General features: G+C 61.9%; 4 protein-coding genes across 5 annotated transcripts; all 4 read right to left on the bottom strand.

Moving 5' to 3' along the window:
- Positions 1–18: 18 nt before the first annotated feature.
- FGF11 (fibroblast growth factor 11) lies at positions 19–3,134 on the bottom strand. Its single transcript, XM_034989497.1, has 5 exons — positions 2,942–3,134; positions 1,173–1,283; positions 861–964; positions 385–583; positions 19–101 (listed from the first exon to the last, which is right to left on the bottom strand). Exons 1-5 carry the CDS (start codon positions 3,132–3,134, stop codon positions 31–33), a joined length of 678 nt encoding a protein of 225 aa, XP_034845388.1. The 3' UTR covers positions 19–30.
- A 2,081-nt stretch (positions 3,135–5,215) lies between these two features.
- Positions 5,216–7,385, bottom strand: TMEM102 (transmembrane protein 102). 2 transcript variants are annotated; one of them, XM_034989469.1, is made up of 3 exons: positions 7,174–7,385; positions 6,636–7,001; positions 5,216–6,534 (listed from the first exon to the last, which is right to left on the bottom strand). In XM_034989469.1, exons 2-3 carry the CDS (start codon positions 6,847–6,849, stop codon positions 5,216–5,218), a joined length of 1,533 nt encoding a protein of 510 aa, XP_034845360.1. In that variant the 5' UTR covers positions 6,850–7,001; positions 7,174–7,385. The 2 variants fall into 2 exon arrangements, with proteins under 2 accessions (XP_034845360.1, XP_034845359.1); XM_034989468.1 differs by having other exon boundaries at positions 6,636–6,980.
- Positions 7,386–9,390: 2,005 nt separating this feature from the next.
- Positions 9,391–13,186, bottom strand: SPEM3 (SPEM family member 3). Its single transcript, XM_034989299.1, is given in 4 exon segments — positions 9,391–9,429; positions 9,431–12,744; positions 12,844–12,901; positions 13,049–13,186. Coding segments are annotated over 4 exon segments (3,549 nt in total).
- A 747-nt stretch (positions 13,187–13,933) lies between these two features.
- Positions 13,934–15,715, bottom strand: SPEM2 (SPEM family member 2). Its single transcript, XM_034989477.1, has 3 exons — positions 15,578–15,715; positions 15,363–15,420; positions 13,934–15,216 (listed from the first exon to the last, which is right to left on the bottom strand). The coding sequence occupies exons 1-3, from the start codon at positions 15,713–15,715 to the stop codon at positions 13,934–13,936; spliced, it is 1,479 nt and encodes a 492-aa protein (XP_034845368.1).
- Between the last annotated feature and the right edge of the window lie 705 nt (positions 15,716–16,420).

Genomic DNA, 16,420 nt, shown 5'->3' with positions numbered 1-16,420 from the left:
GCAGGGAGCCTCCAGTCCACGGACTACATTTTAGGGGGCAGGGGGACTGGAAGGGGAGGTCTCAGGGACACTGTGGAGAGAAGGCTCCCGGTACATGGCCACTGTGAAGGAGAGAGAGGAGCAGGAAGGAGAATTAGGCACGGAGAGACCTAGGAGGAATCAGAGCTCGGAAAGGGTGCCCTTCCCTGAAACTCATCCTCTGGGAACCCCAACCCACAGGAGGAGGGCTCCCCAAACCCCCAAAGGCCAAAGCCTTCCTGGCTTGACCCGTCAAAACAGGTGTCCTCTTGAAAACTTGTAGCCCCCAAGTTGCCTGTCACTCAACGTCCATGTCAAGGCCAGCACCCTCCGGTGTGGCCCACCTTTTCTGCAATCCATACTCACCCTCCAGGAGCTTGGGCACAAAGTGGGCGGCTGCCTTGGTCTTCTTGACTCGATTTCCCTTCATGACTCGGCCCTCCCTGTCCAGGCCCAGGTACCAGCCCCGGCCGGAGCGGCGCTGACGGTAGAGAGCAGAGGCGTACAGGACATAGTAATTCTCGAAGACGCATTCCTTAAAGCGACACTCCGCTGTGAAATGTGGCTGAGGAGACAAAGACCCAGACAGGCACACAGAGACAGACAGACAAGGAGACGTCTCACTGGACAGAAGAAGGAAGAACAAGCCAGGATAGAATCCATACATTGGGGGCTGGGAGGGCCCACTTCTCACTCCACGCAGAAACTAGGAGAAAGGAGGGATGAGGGAGAGTCTGGCCGGCCCCCGATCATTAGAAACTAGATTTCGGGGGTGCCGGGGGCTGGAATAAGAAGAAACTAGATTCGGGGGGCAAGCCCCAGGCCACGCAGCCTTGTCTCACCGAGCTGTAGAGCAGCCCCTCCGCGTTCATGGCCATGTAGTGACCCAGCTTGGCACTCTGGATGGTGACCACACGGAGCCCCACGGGAATCAGGTTGAAGTGGGCTGGGGGTGGAGAGAGGGGGCATCAGTGCCCCGGGCCTCAGGCCCCCAGCCCGGCACCCCCCCCCCCCACGGCCCCAGCCCAGTTCCACCGCTTCCCTTGGGGGTCCAAGAGCCAGACTGAACACAGCAGCACCGGAAGTGGGACTAGGATGTCACCTCCTGTCCCCGCGCTCTTCCTTCCCACCCAGCCGCTGGCTTCCCCTCTCACTGAAAGAGCTGGTGTCCTCGGGGGTGCCCTGGATGCTCCCGTCAGGATTCGCCTGGAGGTAGAAACCCTGGCGGCAGAACAGTTTGGTGACGATGCCTTTGAGCTGAGGCTCTGGAGAGAGAGCGAGAGAGACATTCATCTTTGAAGATGACATCTCTGTTCCCAGAACCATTCCTACACTTGGTGGGACGGGAGGAAAGAAAGAGGGGAGAATGGGCAGGGAGGACGCAGGTCCCAGGGCCCCAGCTCTCTGACCCTCTAAGCAGACTCTCTCCCACCTCTCCCTGACTCCGGAGGAAGCCGGGGTGCGGGTCCCTTCTGCTTCCTCTAACCCCCAGCTTTCCGTTTAATTTATTGAAATTTATTTAAATGGCTTAATTCCTACTCTACAGCTCCACCAGAAGCGGGGGGAGGGGAGAGGACGGACGAGCCATCAGAAGGCAGAGGACAGAGGGAGGCAGGCGGCACTGCAGAAGGGCCCGTGTGTTTGTGACTGTGGGGGGCGGCGAGGTGACCACAGGGTCGGGGCGCCCCCTCACGAGTGGGGGTGGGACTGGGCCCGACGCTGACTCAGCACCTGCTGCTGCGGCTGCCGCGCGCTTGGCGCGGGCCTTGCCTTGGCCGGGTGCCGGCCTGTCTGACACTGACCCATCTGTCTGTCTGTCTGTCTGTCTGTCTGTCAGCCCGCGGGCTCGCGGGGCCCCAGCCCTCCCTGAGGCCCAGCCTCTCCCCTTCAGCCAGGTAACCCGCCTGAGGTGGGGGACATTGGGGACCAAACCCAGGAAATGGGGGAAGGGGAGCCCGGGAGCGGGCGAGGCAGGCGGAGTCACGTGGGGGCCGGGTCCCACTCAAAGGGTGGGCTGCGGACCGTACCACTACGGAGGGCCGGCGGCGGGGGGAGGAGGGCACGAGGGGGCTACCCCTAGGGGAGCTGGGAGCAGGCGGGAGCGGGGCCAGAGGGACTCCTGCCAGTCCTGCCTGGACGGGGACCACGCGCCAACCCTCACCACTCTCCTTCCCCGTCGCTTGCTCTCGGCCGACTTCCCCGTACCCCCTTGTAGGTGGTACGACCCCCCCCTCCCGTCTCCGAGCGAGTCTCTCGCCCGGTACTGGGTCTGAGTTCCTCGCGGCAGAGGGTCCCCCGAGCATGTGGGAGCCGCTCTCGGAGTCGCGGAGGGGGTAATGGGGGGTGGCCGGCTCCCCTCTAGAAGCGCAGATCACCGAGGAGGGCGCACAGAGGGGCGGGCTGGCGAGGTAGCCGCAAGGACACCCGGGGAAGAGCTGGGGAGATTGGCACCGAGCCTGCCAGCGGGAACGGAGCCAAGGCGTGGAGGAGCGGGAGAACCGGGGCGGGGGCGGGGCTGCCAGAGCTGCAGAAACCCTCGGGGTGACCCGGGCGTCCGGAACCCCCAGGCCCCTCCGCCCGGCATTGAAAGAATCGCGAGAGCCGGCACGTAGGCGGCGGACGGTGGGGGTGGGGACTCCGGCGTTGGGGAGGGGGCGGGGGGCGAGCGGGAGCCGCGAGGCTTCGGAGCGCCAGACCTAGCCCCCCAAGCCTTCCCCTTGCCCTCGACAGCAAGGAGACTCGGGGTTATGGGCAAAAAAGACGGGAAGCTGAGGCATCGTCTAGCAGAGACTGTGTGGTCCTGGCCCACCCCCTTTCACTTTCGGGGAACCCCCCTCAGTCGGGCCCCGTCCTTCGGAGTCCCTGGCCTCAACCTCCCAGGCGGAGAGACCCCAGGCCCGGAGACCCCGCTCCAGCCACTCACCAGGGCCGCGGTCCAGCCGCGCGGGCCTCCCCCCGCACAGTCGCACCTTGGACAGCAGGATGAGGAGCTGCTTCTGGCAAAGGGACTTGGTGCCGCGGGGACACACGCGCCGCTGCGCCGACACGGGCCGGCTGCCCCCGGGCTCGCGGACCTCCCGCTTCTGCCGGATCAGGCTACTGGCCAGAGCCGCCATGGCGCCCCGGGAGGAGACACCCCCAAACCGGCAAGCGCCCGGAGCGCTGGGCTCCTCAAGAGAAGCCCGCTCACCAGGGCATGCTCTTTGACGCTGGGGTCCCAACTCCCCGCCTCACCCACGGGACCTGAGGATAAGCCCCAGACCCCCCACCCCCCCAGCCGCCAGCTCTCACCCTTGGGTCCCGTGCTAGCTCCACTGGACCCAGCAGCCTATGTATCTGTTGACCCCACCCTCGACTTTTGCCCCCTACTGAAAACTACCCACTTCCCTGTTCTCCACCGTCCCTGTCCCCACTTTCCTTAGGCCAAAGGCGAGACCCTCAAAATTTTCAAGCTGTGGTTCCAATACCCCCAGGCACCTTTCCACCCTATTTTGGGGACCCGCACTCCTGCCAAATCCACTCTTGTAATCTAAAGGGTGCGGGTCCTCAGCTTTGAATATATTAGCTCAACCCCATCCCTACTGGGGCACTGCCAATGTCAGGGAGGAACCCAACCTTGGTGTCTTTGCCACCCTCTAAGTGGAAAGGATCCCCCACTTTTTTCAGTGAAGTCCCCCCAAACTGGGAAAACCCAGGCTGTCCCCGTTCAGCAATTAGGGGTTCCCAGACCCTGTCTCTGGACAATACCTTTTTTTCACCAAGTCACCCCCATTTCTAGTGGTACATGGTTCCACCTGCCGAGCCCCTTTCCTCACCTTGTCACCCTCCACTCCTTTTGAAGTCACCTCCAAATCCGCCCTTCCTAGTGGATACACCAGGTGGTTGTCTGGAGGGTCTCTGTCACCTCGAGATAAGGAGCATCCGGTTTGGTTTTTGTTTTTTTTTTTTCCTGGTTGCCCCTTAATTTCCTCGGGGACAGCTGGTGCTGCTTAGATCCCACGCCCTCCAATCCAACCAGCCCCCCGAGAGGAGCGCACCCACGTTATCACCAGTTCCCAAATGTGAACAGGCCCCCTACAAGTCAGAGTGCATCGGAGCTTTCTGCGACAGGGCTTCTCGTCTTCCCTGGGACAGCCTATAGCACCCCTCTTCCTTCCCCGACGCCCCTCAACCTGTCCTGTCTTGTTGATCCGGCGACGGGTGGCGCTGGCTCCGGTTCCAGGCTCCTCCCTCCCTGTCCCTCGCCAGCGGAGCTTCCCCCCGCGCCGGGCTAGGCGCCCCGGACCCCCAGCAAGGAGGAAGGGTGTCTCCGCAGAGCGCCCTGGTCAGGCGAAGTCAGAGCACTGGGCCGGGCGGCTGGACCAAGCAGAGCTGCGGCGGCGGCGGCGGCGGCGGCGGCGGCGGCAGTGGGGAGCCGAGGCGGCGGCGACAGCAGCTCCCCCTCCTCTGAGAGCCGGCCCGGGGGCGGGGCAGGGGGCGGAGACGCCGGGAAAGAGGGGGGCGCAGCAGGGCGGGCGGAACCCCGGGGTTCCTCGGAGGCAGGGAGTGGGGACGGTCTTAGAGGCAGACGGAGCCGAGGCAAGGCCGCACGTCTTGGGGTTCAGAGGAGGAGAGACCAGGAGGTGACTGCACAAAACGGAACCCTGGATGGGAGGAGAGGTTGGGCTTAAGATGGATGGAATGGCGGACGGTGGGAGGATGGAGAAAGGGACCCTACTGCCCGGCTTGGGAGGGCAGAACTTGGGAGGGGACTAACTGCGTAGGGGAGGGGTGGTGGTGAGATCCAGCCCGGGTCGCAACCCGGCCTTCTTTAATCTCTCCGATTTTGTGTGAGCCAAATCGGTCAGTCCCTGGTCTCCATACCTTCCTTCTGCGTTTTGTCGGCAAATATGCACCCCCACCCCTTCCCTACTGACTCCTAAAAGACCATAGAAATTGGGGAAGATGGTGGCCGGAGGATGCACCGGGCCGGGCGGGGTGCTGGCCACAGACTTGGGGAGTAGAGAGGCCAGAAATGGGACGACCTGTGCCAGGGACGGGGCAGGAGGTTGCGGGGAGGAACCCGCGAAGGGCCCTTTTAGGCTGTGCTCTTCGGCCCCGGGGCGCTCGGTGTGTCTCCTAGGCGAGGGGCTGGCAGCTCCCGCCACATCCCGCAGGCCGACAGAAGCATTTTTCCACACGGGTAGGAACAGCGTCTTTAATGGGCCCCGCCTCCCACCCCCGCTAAGCCGCCCCCCTTGCGCGCAGCCTTGGCCTCCTCCACCGCGGCGCGCAGGGCGCGGGCTGGGTCCCCGCGGAGCCGGGCCAACGCCCCGAGCAGCGCCGCGGTGCCATCCCCCGCACGGAGCTTCTGGCCGCTCAGAAAATAGTGGGGCAGCGTCCCGGCCTCGAGCACGCGGCCCAGCTCATCCAGCAGCCCGAGGCAGCAGGCGCCCGCGTTCTCGGGCCGCGCGAGATAGAGCGCGGGCAGCCGCTCGCACGCCCAGTAGAGCAGCGTCCGCAGCAGGTAGGGCGCCGCGGCCCGGGTCCCCGCCACCAGCGGGCGCAGCAGCGCCTGGGCCGCCGCGTGCGCCTGCAGCAGCGGAGCGGGAATGCGCGCCTTGAGCGCCAGCTCCTGGCGGGCGAAGCAGAGCTGCCAGCCGGAGGCGCCCGGCTGCTCGGTGTGGCCGCCGGGCACCAGGTAGAAGGATGACGACTCGGAGGCCAGCGGGCCGGCCCACGAGTGGCTCCGAGCACCCTCGGGCCAGCCGGCCACGGACACCACGGGAATCAGGTCGAAGAGCAGGACGCGGCGCGGGGGCCCCGGCGTGGCCAGGAGGACGGTGGTGAACCCCGCGTGGCGGGCTGCGTGGACCAAGCGTGGGGCACCCGGGACCGGGAACAGGGACTCGGCGACCGCGGCCAGTGAAGCAAAGAACCACGCAGCCACCTGGGCGGGGCAAAGTGTGGGCCATGCCTCCCGATCCTCCCACGGCTGTGGGACGGGGCTAAGGACGGCTGCTTTGGTGACGTCACCATTCAGGTTCTTCGGTGGGGCAGAAAAGCCACGATCGATTATGTCTTGGCCAGGCGGCTCAGGCCCCGGAACGTTACTCGCTGATTTTTCCAAAGACACGTTTGGCTCAGGTTCAGTGACATCACCGTGCGTCTGGTCCGTGGAGCTTTGCCGGCCCTTGGGACTTCCTTCGCTTTCGGCTCGGTGGCTGCAATCACGTCCTCCTGGGACTGGAGGTCCTAGGCAATCCTGCCAAGCCTCCCGGATCGAGGTTCCGCGTATCTGCTCTGGGAGGCACAGCCACGCGTAACAGGACTCCACGTCCAGTTGCACCTCCGGCCCAGTGCCGTCTAGCGAAAACACGGGCACTAGGAGTGTAAAGCCGGCGTCGTAATGAGGTCCCCGGATGTAAGGACCTAGGGGTGCAGGTCCCAGATCCAGGGAGCCCTCGCGAATCCCACCACGAAGAAGCAAGAGCTCTGCTTGGGGAGGAAAGCGGGGGTCCCGACGGTGAACAAGACCTACGGGAAGAGACGGGTTCGGGAGGGCCTGACCCAAAGCCCGGGCGGGGTGGGGAGGGGCTGAAGGCTGCGAGTACCCGAAGGCAGGGAGAGTTACTTACCAAGCAAAGAGAAGACAAAGTCCTTGGCCCGGAGGAGGTCTGGTCCCGGCTTGGGCGCGTCACTCCAGCTCTCCTGCACACCCAGCTCCTGGATCAGCTGGGTTAGTTCCTGCAGCTGCGCCCCGGAGCAGAAGTCGATGTCCGTGAGCGGCCGGGCTGGGGCTGGGGGCGGCGGGCCCCACCAGGGCGCACTCCCCCAGACCGCGGAAGCCATGTGGCTCAGCCGTTTGGGGTTAGGGAGGACGCTTAGACGGACCGTTCCTTTGCTGCCAAAAAGTCGCCCGCGTTCTTCTCTCCTCTCGAGGCCGCGAGAGTGCCCCAGGCAGTTCGTCAACGGGTCTGCAGCTGAAGGGCTCTAAATTTAGTCTTGAAAACGAACAAATAAATACCTCCAACGCCGTTGCCCTTTTCTCAAATGATGGTGCCCGCCCCCATGGAACGGCCCACCTGACTCAGCAGGTAAAAAGTAGCTGTTGGGCCCCTCCCGCGAGATGTAATAGCGAGTCGCCGCCGCCGCCCCTGCTCTACCTCCCCTTACCTCTCTTTCGGAAGAGGCTTGTGGTCTGCGGCTTCCCGCTTAGGGATAGCTGCAAGGGTTGGGAAGCGAGCGGACAGAACGATTCAACAGGTAACTTCCTCCTGTAGCCCGAGGCCACGCCCCCAAGCTGCGGGCACGCCCCTTTCTGGAGGCTGTGCGGGTGGTTCCCGACCGGCCCCGCCTCCTGCCGGAGATCGGTCACTCTTCGCTCTGCTGAGATCTCGCGCTTCCTGGGGGTTGCAGTTTGTCTTCCGAGCTACCGGGGCGTTGAGGGCACGCCCCCGCATCCTTTCCTGTTCCGCTGAAGTAGTGCCTGATGGAAGTTGTAGTTTCTATGGAGAGCAACTGTTCTGTGACTTTCAAGCCCAGGTCGGCCCCACGCAAACATTCCGTGGGGTTGGAACAGGATGGATCTGAAGAGCAAATAACAATGGGGGACATACCCTAGGGGCCTGGGGTGGGGGATGGGGAAGAGGGGCCTCCACATCTCTTGTGTGAGTAGAGGAGCTCTGGTCACTTAGATCTAGGAGGGTTCGTCCATGCAATCGTAACTTCATTTTATTTATTTATTTATTTTAAAGATTATTTATTTATTTATTTGAGAGAGAGAGAATGAGAGAGAGCATGAGAGGGAGGAAGGTCAGAGGGAGAAGCAGACTCCCTGCCGAGCAGGGAGCCCGATGTGGGACTCGATCCCGGGACTCCAGGATCATGACCTGAGCCGAAGGCAGTCGCTTAACCGACTGAGCCACCCAGGCGCCCCGTAACTTCATTTTAGAGATGAGACTGCAGCCTGCGAAGGTTGCACATAGTAGGGCTGGGCCGGAGAGGTGTTGGAAAGGGGCTCCCAGCTGGGTGCGGGGGCATCCCTTTGGAGTCCGTGTCAGGCAAGAACACACAGGTGGTGACCCAGGAATAAACACTGGACTGAGGGAACGGCCATAGGTATTGGCGATGCCCACCTCGGACACATGAGTGCTAGCAGGGAACGCACTTTGGGATCTGCCAGCTCATATATGTACACAGAAGAGTTATCAGGACTGAAAATCAAGTCCAGAGGAAAATCCCAACTGGGCTGGGGCAGGGCAGCGGAACGCTATCCGGAGAAGGAAATTGTGTTCAGTGACTATGGCTACCAGAGAACACAGCTTTAGTCCAGGATGAGACTGGGAGCCAGAATGAGAAGACAGAACCACGGGAAACCAGGGACAGGCCCCGCACACGGATCAGACCAACCCACCGCTAGACCAGGACTTCCCCCATCCCCCCACCACTGGAAGAACTATGTCCAAAGTGCGATAGGCCTACGTCCATGGCAAAGGACTGTGAAGGAGGGGACTCTCAGAATCCAGAGCTCGATTTGGGGAGCCCCGATCTCAGGGGTTCCTAGTCACTGACAAAGAAAGCTCTTCTCCCTCCGCAACCTCAAGCCCCAAAACACAGCCCAGAACTGGGGAGGCAGGTTTCCATATACCTGGTTGTGACCCAAGAGACCAGAGGGGGAAAACTGAAGGCTGGGCTCTTTCTCACAGTCTGGGGGCAATCAGGTGTATAGGGCTTCCCTACCTCTTCCCTCCTCCCCGGAGGGTGGCCTCTCAGTCACACTGAAAACAATTAAGTTCTCTGGGTTCTGTGGGAGCTTTGAAGATGCTGGGTTTGAGTGGCAAGGGAAAGGGAAGTTTCCCTAAACTCTAAAGTATTGCTGTCCAAGAGGATTTTCTGTGACGGTGGAAATGTTCTAAATCTGTGCCGTCCAATATAGTAGACACGTGGCCATTGAGCACTTGAAATGTAGATAATGAGACTGAGGAACAGAATTTTAAATTTTAAGTTTTTTTCTTTTTTTTTTTTTAAAGTAGGCTCCATCCATGCCCAACGTGGGGCTTGAACTCCCGACCCTGGGATCAAGAGTCACGTGTTCTACCGACGGAGCCAGCCAGGTGTTCCTAAATTTTATTAATTTTAAGTAATTTGCATTTTAACAGCCACATTTGGCTTGTGGCTACCGTATTGGACAATGCAGCTCTAGCCCTTGGGGATCGGGGGTTTTGCCATGCAGGGATGCAGGAGAAAATATAGTACCAGTCCTCATCAGGCCCTGTGGGTGGCCAGCATCAGGAACAGGGCTGGGGTAGATATTCCCAAACAACCACAGAACACTTCTCTTGCCTCTTTATTCCTGATGCACCTTTGTCCCCTCTTTTTCCAAGGTCCTCATCACACACTGATATCCCCACTCCTTGTTGGTCTCCAGGGGGTTGCTGGATGCCTCTTGGCGACCGCGCCTGGGAGACAGAGCTTCACACTTGTCCCTGCCTACCCCAAACTGTCTCTGGCGGGCATCAAAGACCACATGTCCTACCGGGGTGCCCGACCCAGGGCAGTAGGGCTTCCAGTTGATTTTGGGAGGCATAGACATCTGGCGATAGCTCTGGTAGGCTGAAGGCGCTGTATCCACAGGACGGTACACCCAGTCCCGGCTGCCTGCTCGCCGGGAGGATGGCTGCAGCTCAATTAGCAAAGGGACCTCTGAGAAGGTTTGCGGGTCATCGTAGATCATCACCTGGGGCTTGGAGGAGCTGGAGTTCTGACTCAGTGGGACAGAAGTCCATGGTAGCTGCTGTTGTGCATCTTCCTTCCGAGGAGCCTCCTCAGATACATGAGACTTCGTCAGGCACGGTGATGACTTTGGGGTGTGAGGTAGGCCTGAGACTTGGACTGAGTCGGTACTTACAGCAAGGCCTGGGTTCTTGTGGTGGTTGGGATTTGAGATAAGGGATGAATCCTTGTGGAGCCTGGATTCCCCAATCAGGTTTTGAGTCTTGGGGAGGCCATGGTCTTGGGTAAGGGCTGGGCCCTTATTGGGGCCAGGATCTTGATTAATTCCTGGGTACTTGTGGAAGTTAGGGTCTTGGATATATTCCGGGCTCCTGTAAATTCCATCGTCTTGTGTACGGCCACATCTTTTGACTTCGGTGGCTTGTGTAAGGCTTGGATTCTTATGGAAATCAGAATCTTGAGTAAGGCCTAGGTCCCCGTTGACTCCAGAATCTTCAGTGAGGCCTGGATTCTTGTAGTCTCCGGAGTCTTGGGTAAGGCCTGAGCCCTTATGGAGACCAGAGGTTTGGATCAAGCCTGGGCTCTTGTTGACTCCAGAGTCTTGGTATAGGCTCTTCTGTGGGCAAGAATCTTGGGGAAGGCCTAGACTCCTAGAGACTCCCAGCTCATGAGCGTTACCTGCACTCTTGTAAATTCCAGAATCTTGAGAAGGGCCTGGGCTCTTATGGAGGCCAGTAGTTTGGGAGAGATCTTGACTTTTACAGTGTATAGTCTCTTGGTTTTGTTCTAGATTCCTATAGACTCCAGAGTTTTGCATAAAGCCTGAGCTCCCCTGAATGTCAGAAGTTTGGGGAAATGGTATGTTCTTGTGGAGGCCACAAGGTTGGGCGAGACACGGGCTTCTAAAGATACCTGCATTTTGAGTAGGACCTAGGCTCTTTTGGGGGCCAGAATCTTGGGTAATGACCAGATTCTTGTGAAGTCCAGAATCTTGGGAAGGGCTTGGACTCTTGCAGAGATAAGGGCCTTGAATAAGGCCTGGGGGCTTGTTTAAGCCTGGATCTTGAACAAGGCCTGGGTTCTTGTAGAGGCCTGGATTTTGGGTAAGGCCTGGGTTCCTGGGAACTCTCAAGTCCTTTGCAGGGCTTGAAGTCCTTCGGAGGCCAGAATCTTGGTTGAGGCCTCGACTCCCCTGAAGTTCAGGGGGTTGGGGTTGGATTGGGGGTTGGAAAGTCTTAGAGAACTGTGGAGGGATGGGGAACTGGGAAGAGGGGATGGACTGAGAAGACTTGGAGGTTGGGGGGAAGGTGGGGGGTTGCATTGAGGTGGAGGGCTTCTGGTGGTTGGGGGGTTGATGAGGGACAAAGGATCTGGGAGATGTAAGAGGCAGAGAAAGAGTGCATGGGGGAGGGATGGTGCTCAGTGAGCTCTGGGCACCGGTTGGAGAATGAAAGCAAGGTTGAGAAGGTGTGGCATCCTTGGAGTAGACCAGGAGTTTGGGGTAGACCGGAGTCTGGGAGTCTGTGTTTCTCCTCTCAGAACTGCAGGGATGGAAGCTGAAATAAGGGAAGGTCTTGGGCTGTAAGAACTTGTCTTTGGCATCATTTGAGATCTTCCATTCTACATTCCCCAGCTCCAGGTAGCCCAGCACGGAGCCTGTGGGGGGCGGTTTGGCACAGTCCCCACTGTGTTGCTTCGACGTTGGCTCAGCTGTCCCAGAGCTGCCCAGACCCTGCCCCTCTTGGGGCCTGGGGAGGGTGCCCACGTCCCTTCTGGAATACCCAAATTTTAGCGGGGGACACACATGGCACACATTCTGTTTCACCCTGCGGGCATCGTAGACTACGTGGCCTGTGGAGAGGCCTTGGCCGAAGGCAGTCAGGGTAGAGGGAATAGGAGTTAGGATGGGGGTATGGGTGGTGACAGAGACAGGAGTGCTAGTCAGGGTCATGACCAGAGCTGGGTCGGGGGTTGGCCTAGAGATTGGGACAGGAGCTGGGGGAGGGGCTGGGGCAGAGGTGGGAGCAGGGACCAGGGGGTGAGGGACATGGGTATAGGTTAGATGAGCATGGGCCGGAGTGCAGGCTGGGGCATGGGCTATTACGGGCTCAGGGGTGTGACCCAGGGGACGGGCTGAGGTGTGCTCAGGGCCATGGACCGGGACAGGGGTGTGCTCGGCAGCATGGGCTGGGGAGCAGGTCTGGGCTTGGGGGGTGATGTGCTCAGGGGTGAGGGCTGCAGAGCAGGTACGGGCCTGGAGGGGTTTATACTCTGGGGCTTGGGCTAGGGAATGGATCTGGGCCTGAGGCAGGTTATGCTCAAGGGTGTGAGCTGGGGAGCAGGTCTGGGCCTGGGAGGTGGTATGCTCAGGGGCGTGGGCTAGGGAGGAGCTGTAGGCCTGACAGGTGGTGGGCTCAGGGGCGTGGGCTCGGCGGGAGGTCTGGGTCTGGGCCTGGGCCTGGGCCTTGGGGGTGCTGTGCTCATGGGTGTGGGCTGGGGACGAGGTCTGCATCTGGGTCTGGGCCCGGGCCAGGGGGGTGCTGTGCTCAGGAGTGTGGGCTGGGGAATGGGTCTGGGTCTGGGCCGGGGCATGGGCTGGGTCATAGTCTGGGGTGTTGGTCTTGCTCTCGTGGGGCAAGAGGAGGGGAACCATGTCCACCTTGCTCATCCTGGGGAACTGGGAAGGTGCCTGGTGCCTGGAGTTGAAGCGGGCTCGGGCCTTTAAGGCTGTGACCTGAGGGGCCTCCCCAGCCCCCATCACCCCCTCCTTCCACGGTCCCCCGGGAGCGTCCATGGGAGCCCCGGCGTGCCCACACTGAGGCGGCATCCAGCAGCACCCAGAAGCCTTCTCGTCATTCGTGTCTGGTATCCAGGAGTTGAGGTGGTTGGGGTACCCGACCAGGAAGCCCGGGCGCCCGTGGAAGCGGGAGGAGACTCTCGAACACAGGTTCTTGGCGTCCATGGAGCAGTGCGTGCACATGGGATGGCCGCCTGTGTAGCTGGGCTGCTTGTCTGCAGGGAAACGTGGGATGGGACAGGGTCGGGGCTCCTGAGGGCCCGAGAAAGGGGACAGGTCCACATCCCCTTGAGGCCATGCTGGGGCCCACTCACCTTTGGGGTAAAAATGATGGAAAAGAATCCGCAAGGAGCTCTTCAGATGCCTCCAGAGCTGAGGGAAGCAGGGGAAGGGGGAGCCCGGACGTGTGGTGAGCCCTGCAGCCCAGCCCTTGCTTGGCCACATCCCAGCAGCCCTCCCGCCTCAGCCCCTTTCGAACCCCAGGGCTCCCCAACCCTGTTGCGCAGCCCCTGCCCTGACCAGAGTCACCACGTTGATCCCCACGTTGAGCAAGATGAAGCTGCCCAGAATCAGAAGGATTGAGTCTCCTAGGTCCTGGCACCTCCTGGGGTTGGTGCCAGAGCATACTTGGGCTCCGTGGTGGGCTCGCTCACCCATGGCCGGGGGTCCCAGGACCACCTGGGCCCCCCCTGGCCCCCACATACTCACTAGGAGCCAGACTCCTCTGGTGGGGGAGGGGAGAGGGACTGGGTCACAATGGGGCGGGTGTTGGGGTCACAATGAGGGAGGGGAGGAAACGGAGGGCCTAGGATGGTCTGCCCTAGTAACCAGGTTCTCGTAACCTGAGTCCCCAAAGTCAGACGGGGCTAGAAGCCAGCATGCCTGCCCTGTGGCCCCCATCCCTCCTTCGTTCCCTCACTGCCCCTGCCTCACTCCCTCAAACACTCACACAGTCCATCCCCTCGGCCACTCCTAAGGCTGGGAGGACCTTGGCCTCAGGGCCTTGGCCTTCTCCTTGCCCTCCCTGAGGCCGTGGCCCTGGATCCAGGCAGAGGTAGGACTGGAATCTGTCCTCACCACGTCGTCGTCGTGTGGGGCTGAGCCTGGGAGCCCACTTTCAGATCGGGGAGGGCAGATGCCCAGAGCACGTGCTCAGAGACAGATGGTTTGGAGTCTGCCCCCGCAAGACCTCCTTAGGGACGGGGCGGGAAGCAGAGTCCTGCGGGGGGTGGGGGTGGGGGCCTGTGGCCACAGCCACTCGGAGCCTGGTGCTGAGAAGCCGGGACCCAGGCTGACAGAAGTGGCCCTGCCAAGGCCCAAAACACACCACCACCGTGTTTCCTGGACTCCGTTGCTCTTTATTCCTGTCTCCGTGCCCGGCCCGCCACCCACAGTCGCCGTGGGTCAGTGCAGCTTCCCGGTCCGGCTCCTGAGCACCGCGGGCCGCGAGGCGGAGGTGGACGGCGGGGGCAGGGAGGTGGCCCGCGCTCGGCTCTCCTGCACCTGCCGCTTCAGCTCCAGGCTGTCATAGACCTGGTAGCCGGCAGTGCCCCCGGGGTTCCTGCTGAGCGGCAGAAAGGTGGGCTGGGGCTGGGGGACCTCGGGAGCCTGGACTTCGGGCAGGGGCTGGTTGGAATGGGGGAGCAGGGCCGAGCTGGGGGCCGGGGCCCGCTGGTAGGAGGTCTCACCCAGCATGGTGAGGGAGGTGGAGGCCGTCAGAGGGTGCCGGGCGGGCAGGGCCTCAGCCCATTCGGCGGCCCGGCGCCGGACCTCGTGGGGTTCCCGGGGGCTGTAGCTCAGGTGGCCCGTGGATGGGTGCGGGCTGCGGGTGGGCTGGCTGTAAGCGTGGCCGTGGCCGTGGCCGGGGAGGTTCCGTGGGTGCGCCTGGGGGGACCCCCGGGACACCAGCGTGGGCGGAGGCTCAGAGCCCTCCAGGCCCCGCCACCGCTGATCCCAGGAGTCATAGAGCAGCTGGCCGCTCGACGGGTAAGGGTCGTACCCCGCGGGGACCCAGGAGGGATTCGGGGGCAGCCGGCGGAGAGCGGGCAGAGACGAGGCCCACTGCTCCGCCTCCATAGTGCCCCAGATTCGGGACTGGGAGCAGTGGGGCCCGTAGGACTGCAGCCTCAGCTCCGACTTGGCCTCCACACGCTTGGGCATGCGGCGCAGCTCGGGTGACAGGTAGAGAGAGGGTGGCGGCAGCCTGGCCAGGATCCCACCCTGGCGGCCCCACAGCCCCAGGCTGGAGGGCAGGCCCATCTGCGGGTAAAGCCTGCCCCAGCCGCCCCGTGGGTACTTGGGGAGTGGGAAGGCCAGGTCCTCCTCCTGCTCCACGTCGGAGTCCAGGTCCTCCTGGTCAAAGGGGGACACCCCCGGCAGCTGCGACATCTTGCGGCCGCGACGGGGGCTACGGAAGGCTGAGGGGTTGTGGGGGAAGTGCCTCTGGTTCTTCAGCCCCCACTGGTGGCTGCAGGGACGGCGGTGGCTGAGGCGCTGGTGGGGGCCGCGGCGGCGGGGGCGGCGGCGGCGGGGGCAGGGGTTGCCCAGCCGGTGGCAGGAGGAAGAGGGGTAGCAGGTGGGCCGGGCCAGCTTCACTTCCACGGGCTCCAGGGTGCAGTGGATGTGGACGTCTCGGGCCTTGGCGGGGGGATCTTTGGTGGAACCTTCACGAGCCTGCAAGGTTTCACCTGGGGGCGACAAGCATCCGTGAGGCCGGGGCGACTGTCAGAAGAGCTCAGGGCTGGGAACAGGGTGGCCTGGGTTTCTAGGGTTGTGCTGGTGGTGTTGGGCGGGGGGTGGGGGGGTCCCCAACCTCTCTTGCTGCCATACTTACTTTTCTGATTAATCCAACAGAGCATCTTGTCTAAGGCATTCTGGAGACCATGCCACATCTGGGGATAGTGTGGGGTGGGAGTGAAGACCAGGAGGCTCTCTACCCTCCCCCCCCCACACCCCTCCCCAGCTCCCAGCCAAGACCACACTCCTGCAGGTAGAGGCTCCCACCCTCAGCCCTCTTAGCCGCGGGGGCTGTCCCCCACCATCACTGACCACAGTTACCACGTTGATCCCGATGTTGACGAGAACTACGAGGCCCAGCAGCAGAAGCAGTATGTCTTCCGGATCCTGGAGGTGTTCCTGGTGTTGATTGCAGCACCCCACGTTGTCGTACCAAAGCTGGTTTTCCATGGTGGGGGGGCCCTACGGCCACCTGGGCCACCGCCCCCCCCCCCACCAGCCCCGACCACACTGTGCTCATGCCGGGACCTGGGGACACCTACCAGCGGGGGAGGGGGTTGGGTCATAATGAGGCACATTGCGGGGAGTCACAATGCAGAGGTGGCCACACTTTTGTCCACTCGGCTTGCCCTTAAATGGCCGTCTCCGCCCTTGGCTGCCACTTAATGCGGCCCTGTCCCCGGATATCCCAGAGCTCATTCTTTCCCTGTCTCCACAGGGGCCTGCTTAAGTCACCACCTGATTCCTGATTTGAAGACATGGTCGCCGTAGTTGTAAGACAGTCTTCACAGGGACTGAGTCGTCCGTAAAGGATTTCCTCCGTGTCATTGTTCTCTTGAGACATCAAGGCGCCTTGTGCAGTTGGTCCCCTCCACCCATGCCTACTTGGGGCCAGCAGCTAGGGTGACAGCAAGGGTCCCCTCCGGGGTCGCCGCACTGTGCCAGTCCCTCCCCGTCCTTCCCGTTCCCTGCCATAATTCCCCTAGCACCTGCCCTGCCCACCCCTTCCTGGCCAAGGATTGCAGCCCTATGCCGTGCGGTCACCGAGCCCACTGGCCCCTTGCTTCGGAGCAAGACGGACTTCCTGCTCGCCCCGGGTTGCTTGCCTCTGCCGGGGACCACCCCGACCGTGCTCTCTCCCCTTCCTAACCAACT

Source organism: Mirounga leonina, unplaced genomic scaffold, assembly GCF_011800145.1.
Source record: "Mirounga leonina isolate KUSES-001 unplaced genomic scaffold, KU_Mleo_1.0 Mir_488, whole genome shotgun sequence".
In the NCBI taxonomy this organism is placed as follows: Eukaryota; Metazoa; Chordata; class Mammalia; order Carnivora; family Phocidae; genus Mirounga; species Mirounga leonina.
Note: the sequence above shows the minus strand (reverse complement) of the source record. Positions and strands in the feature narration are given on the sequence as shown.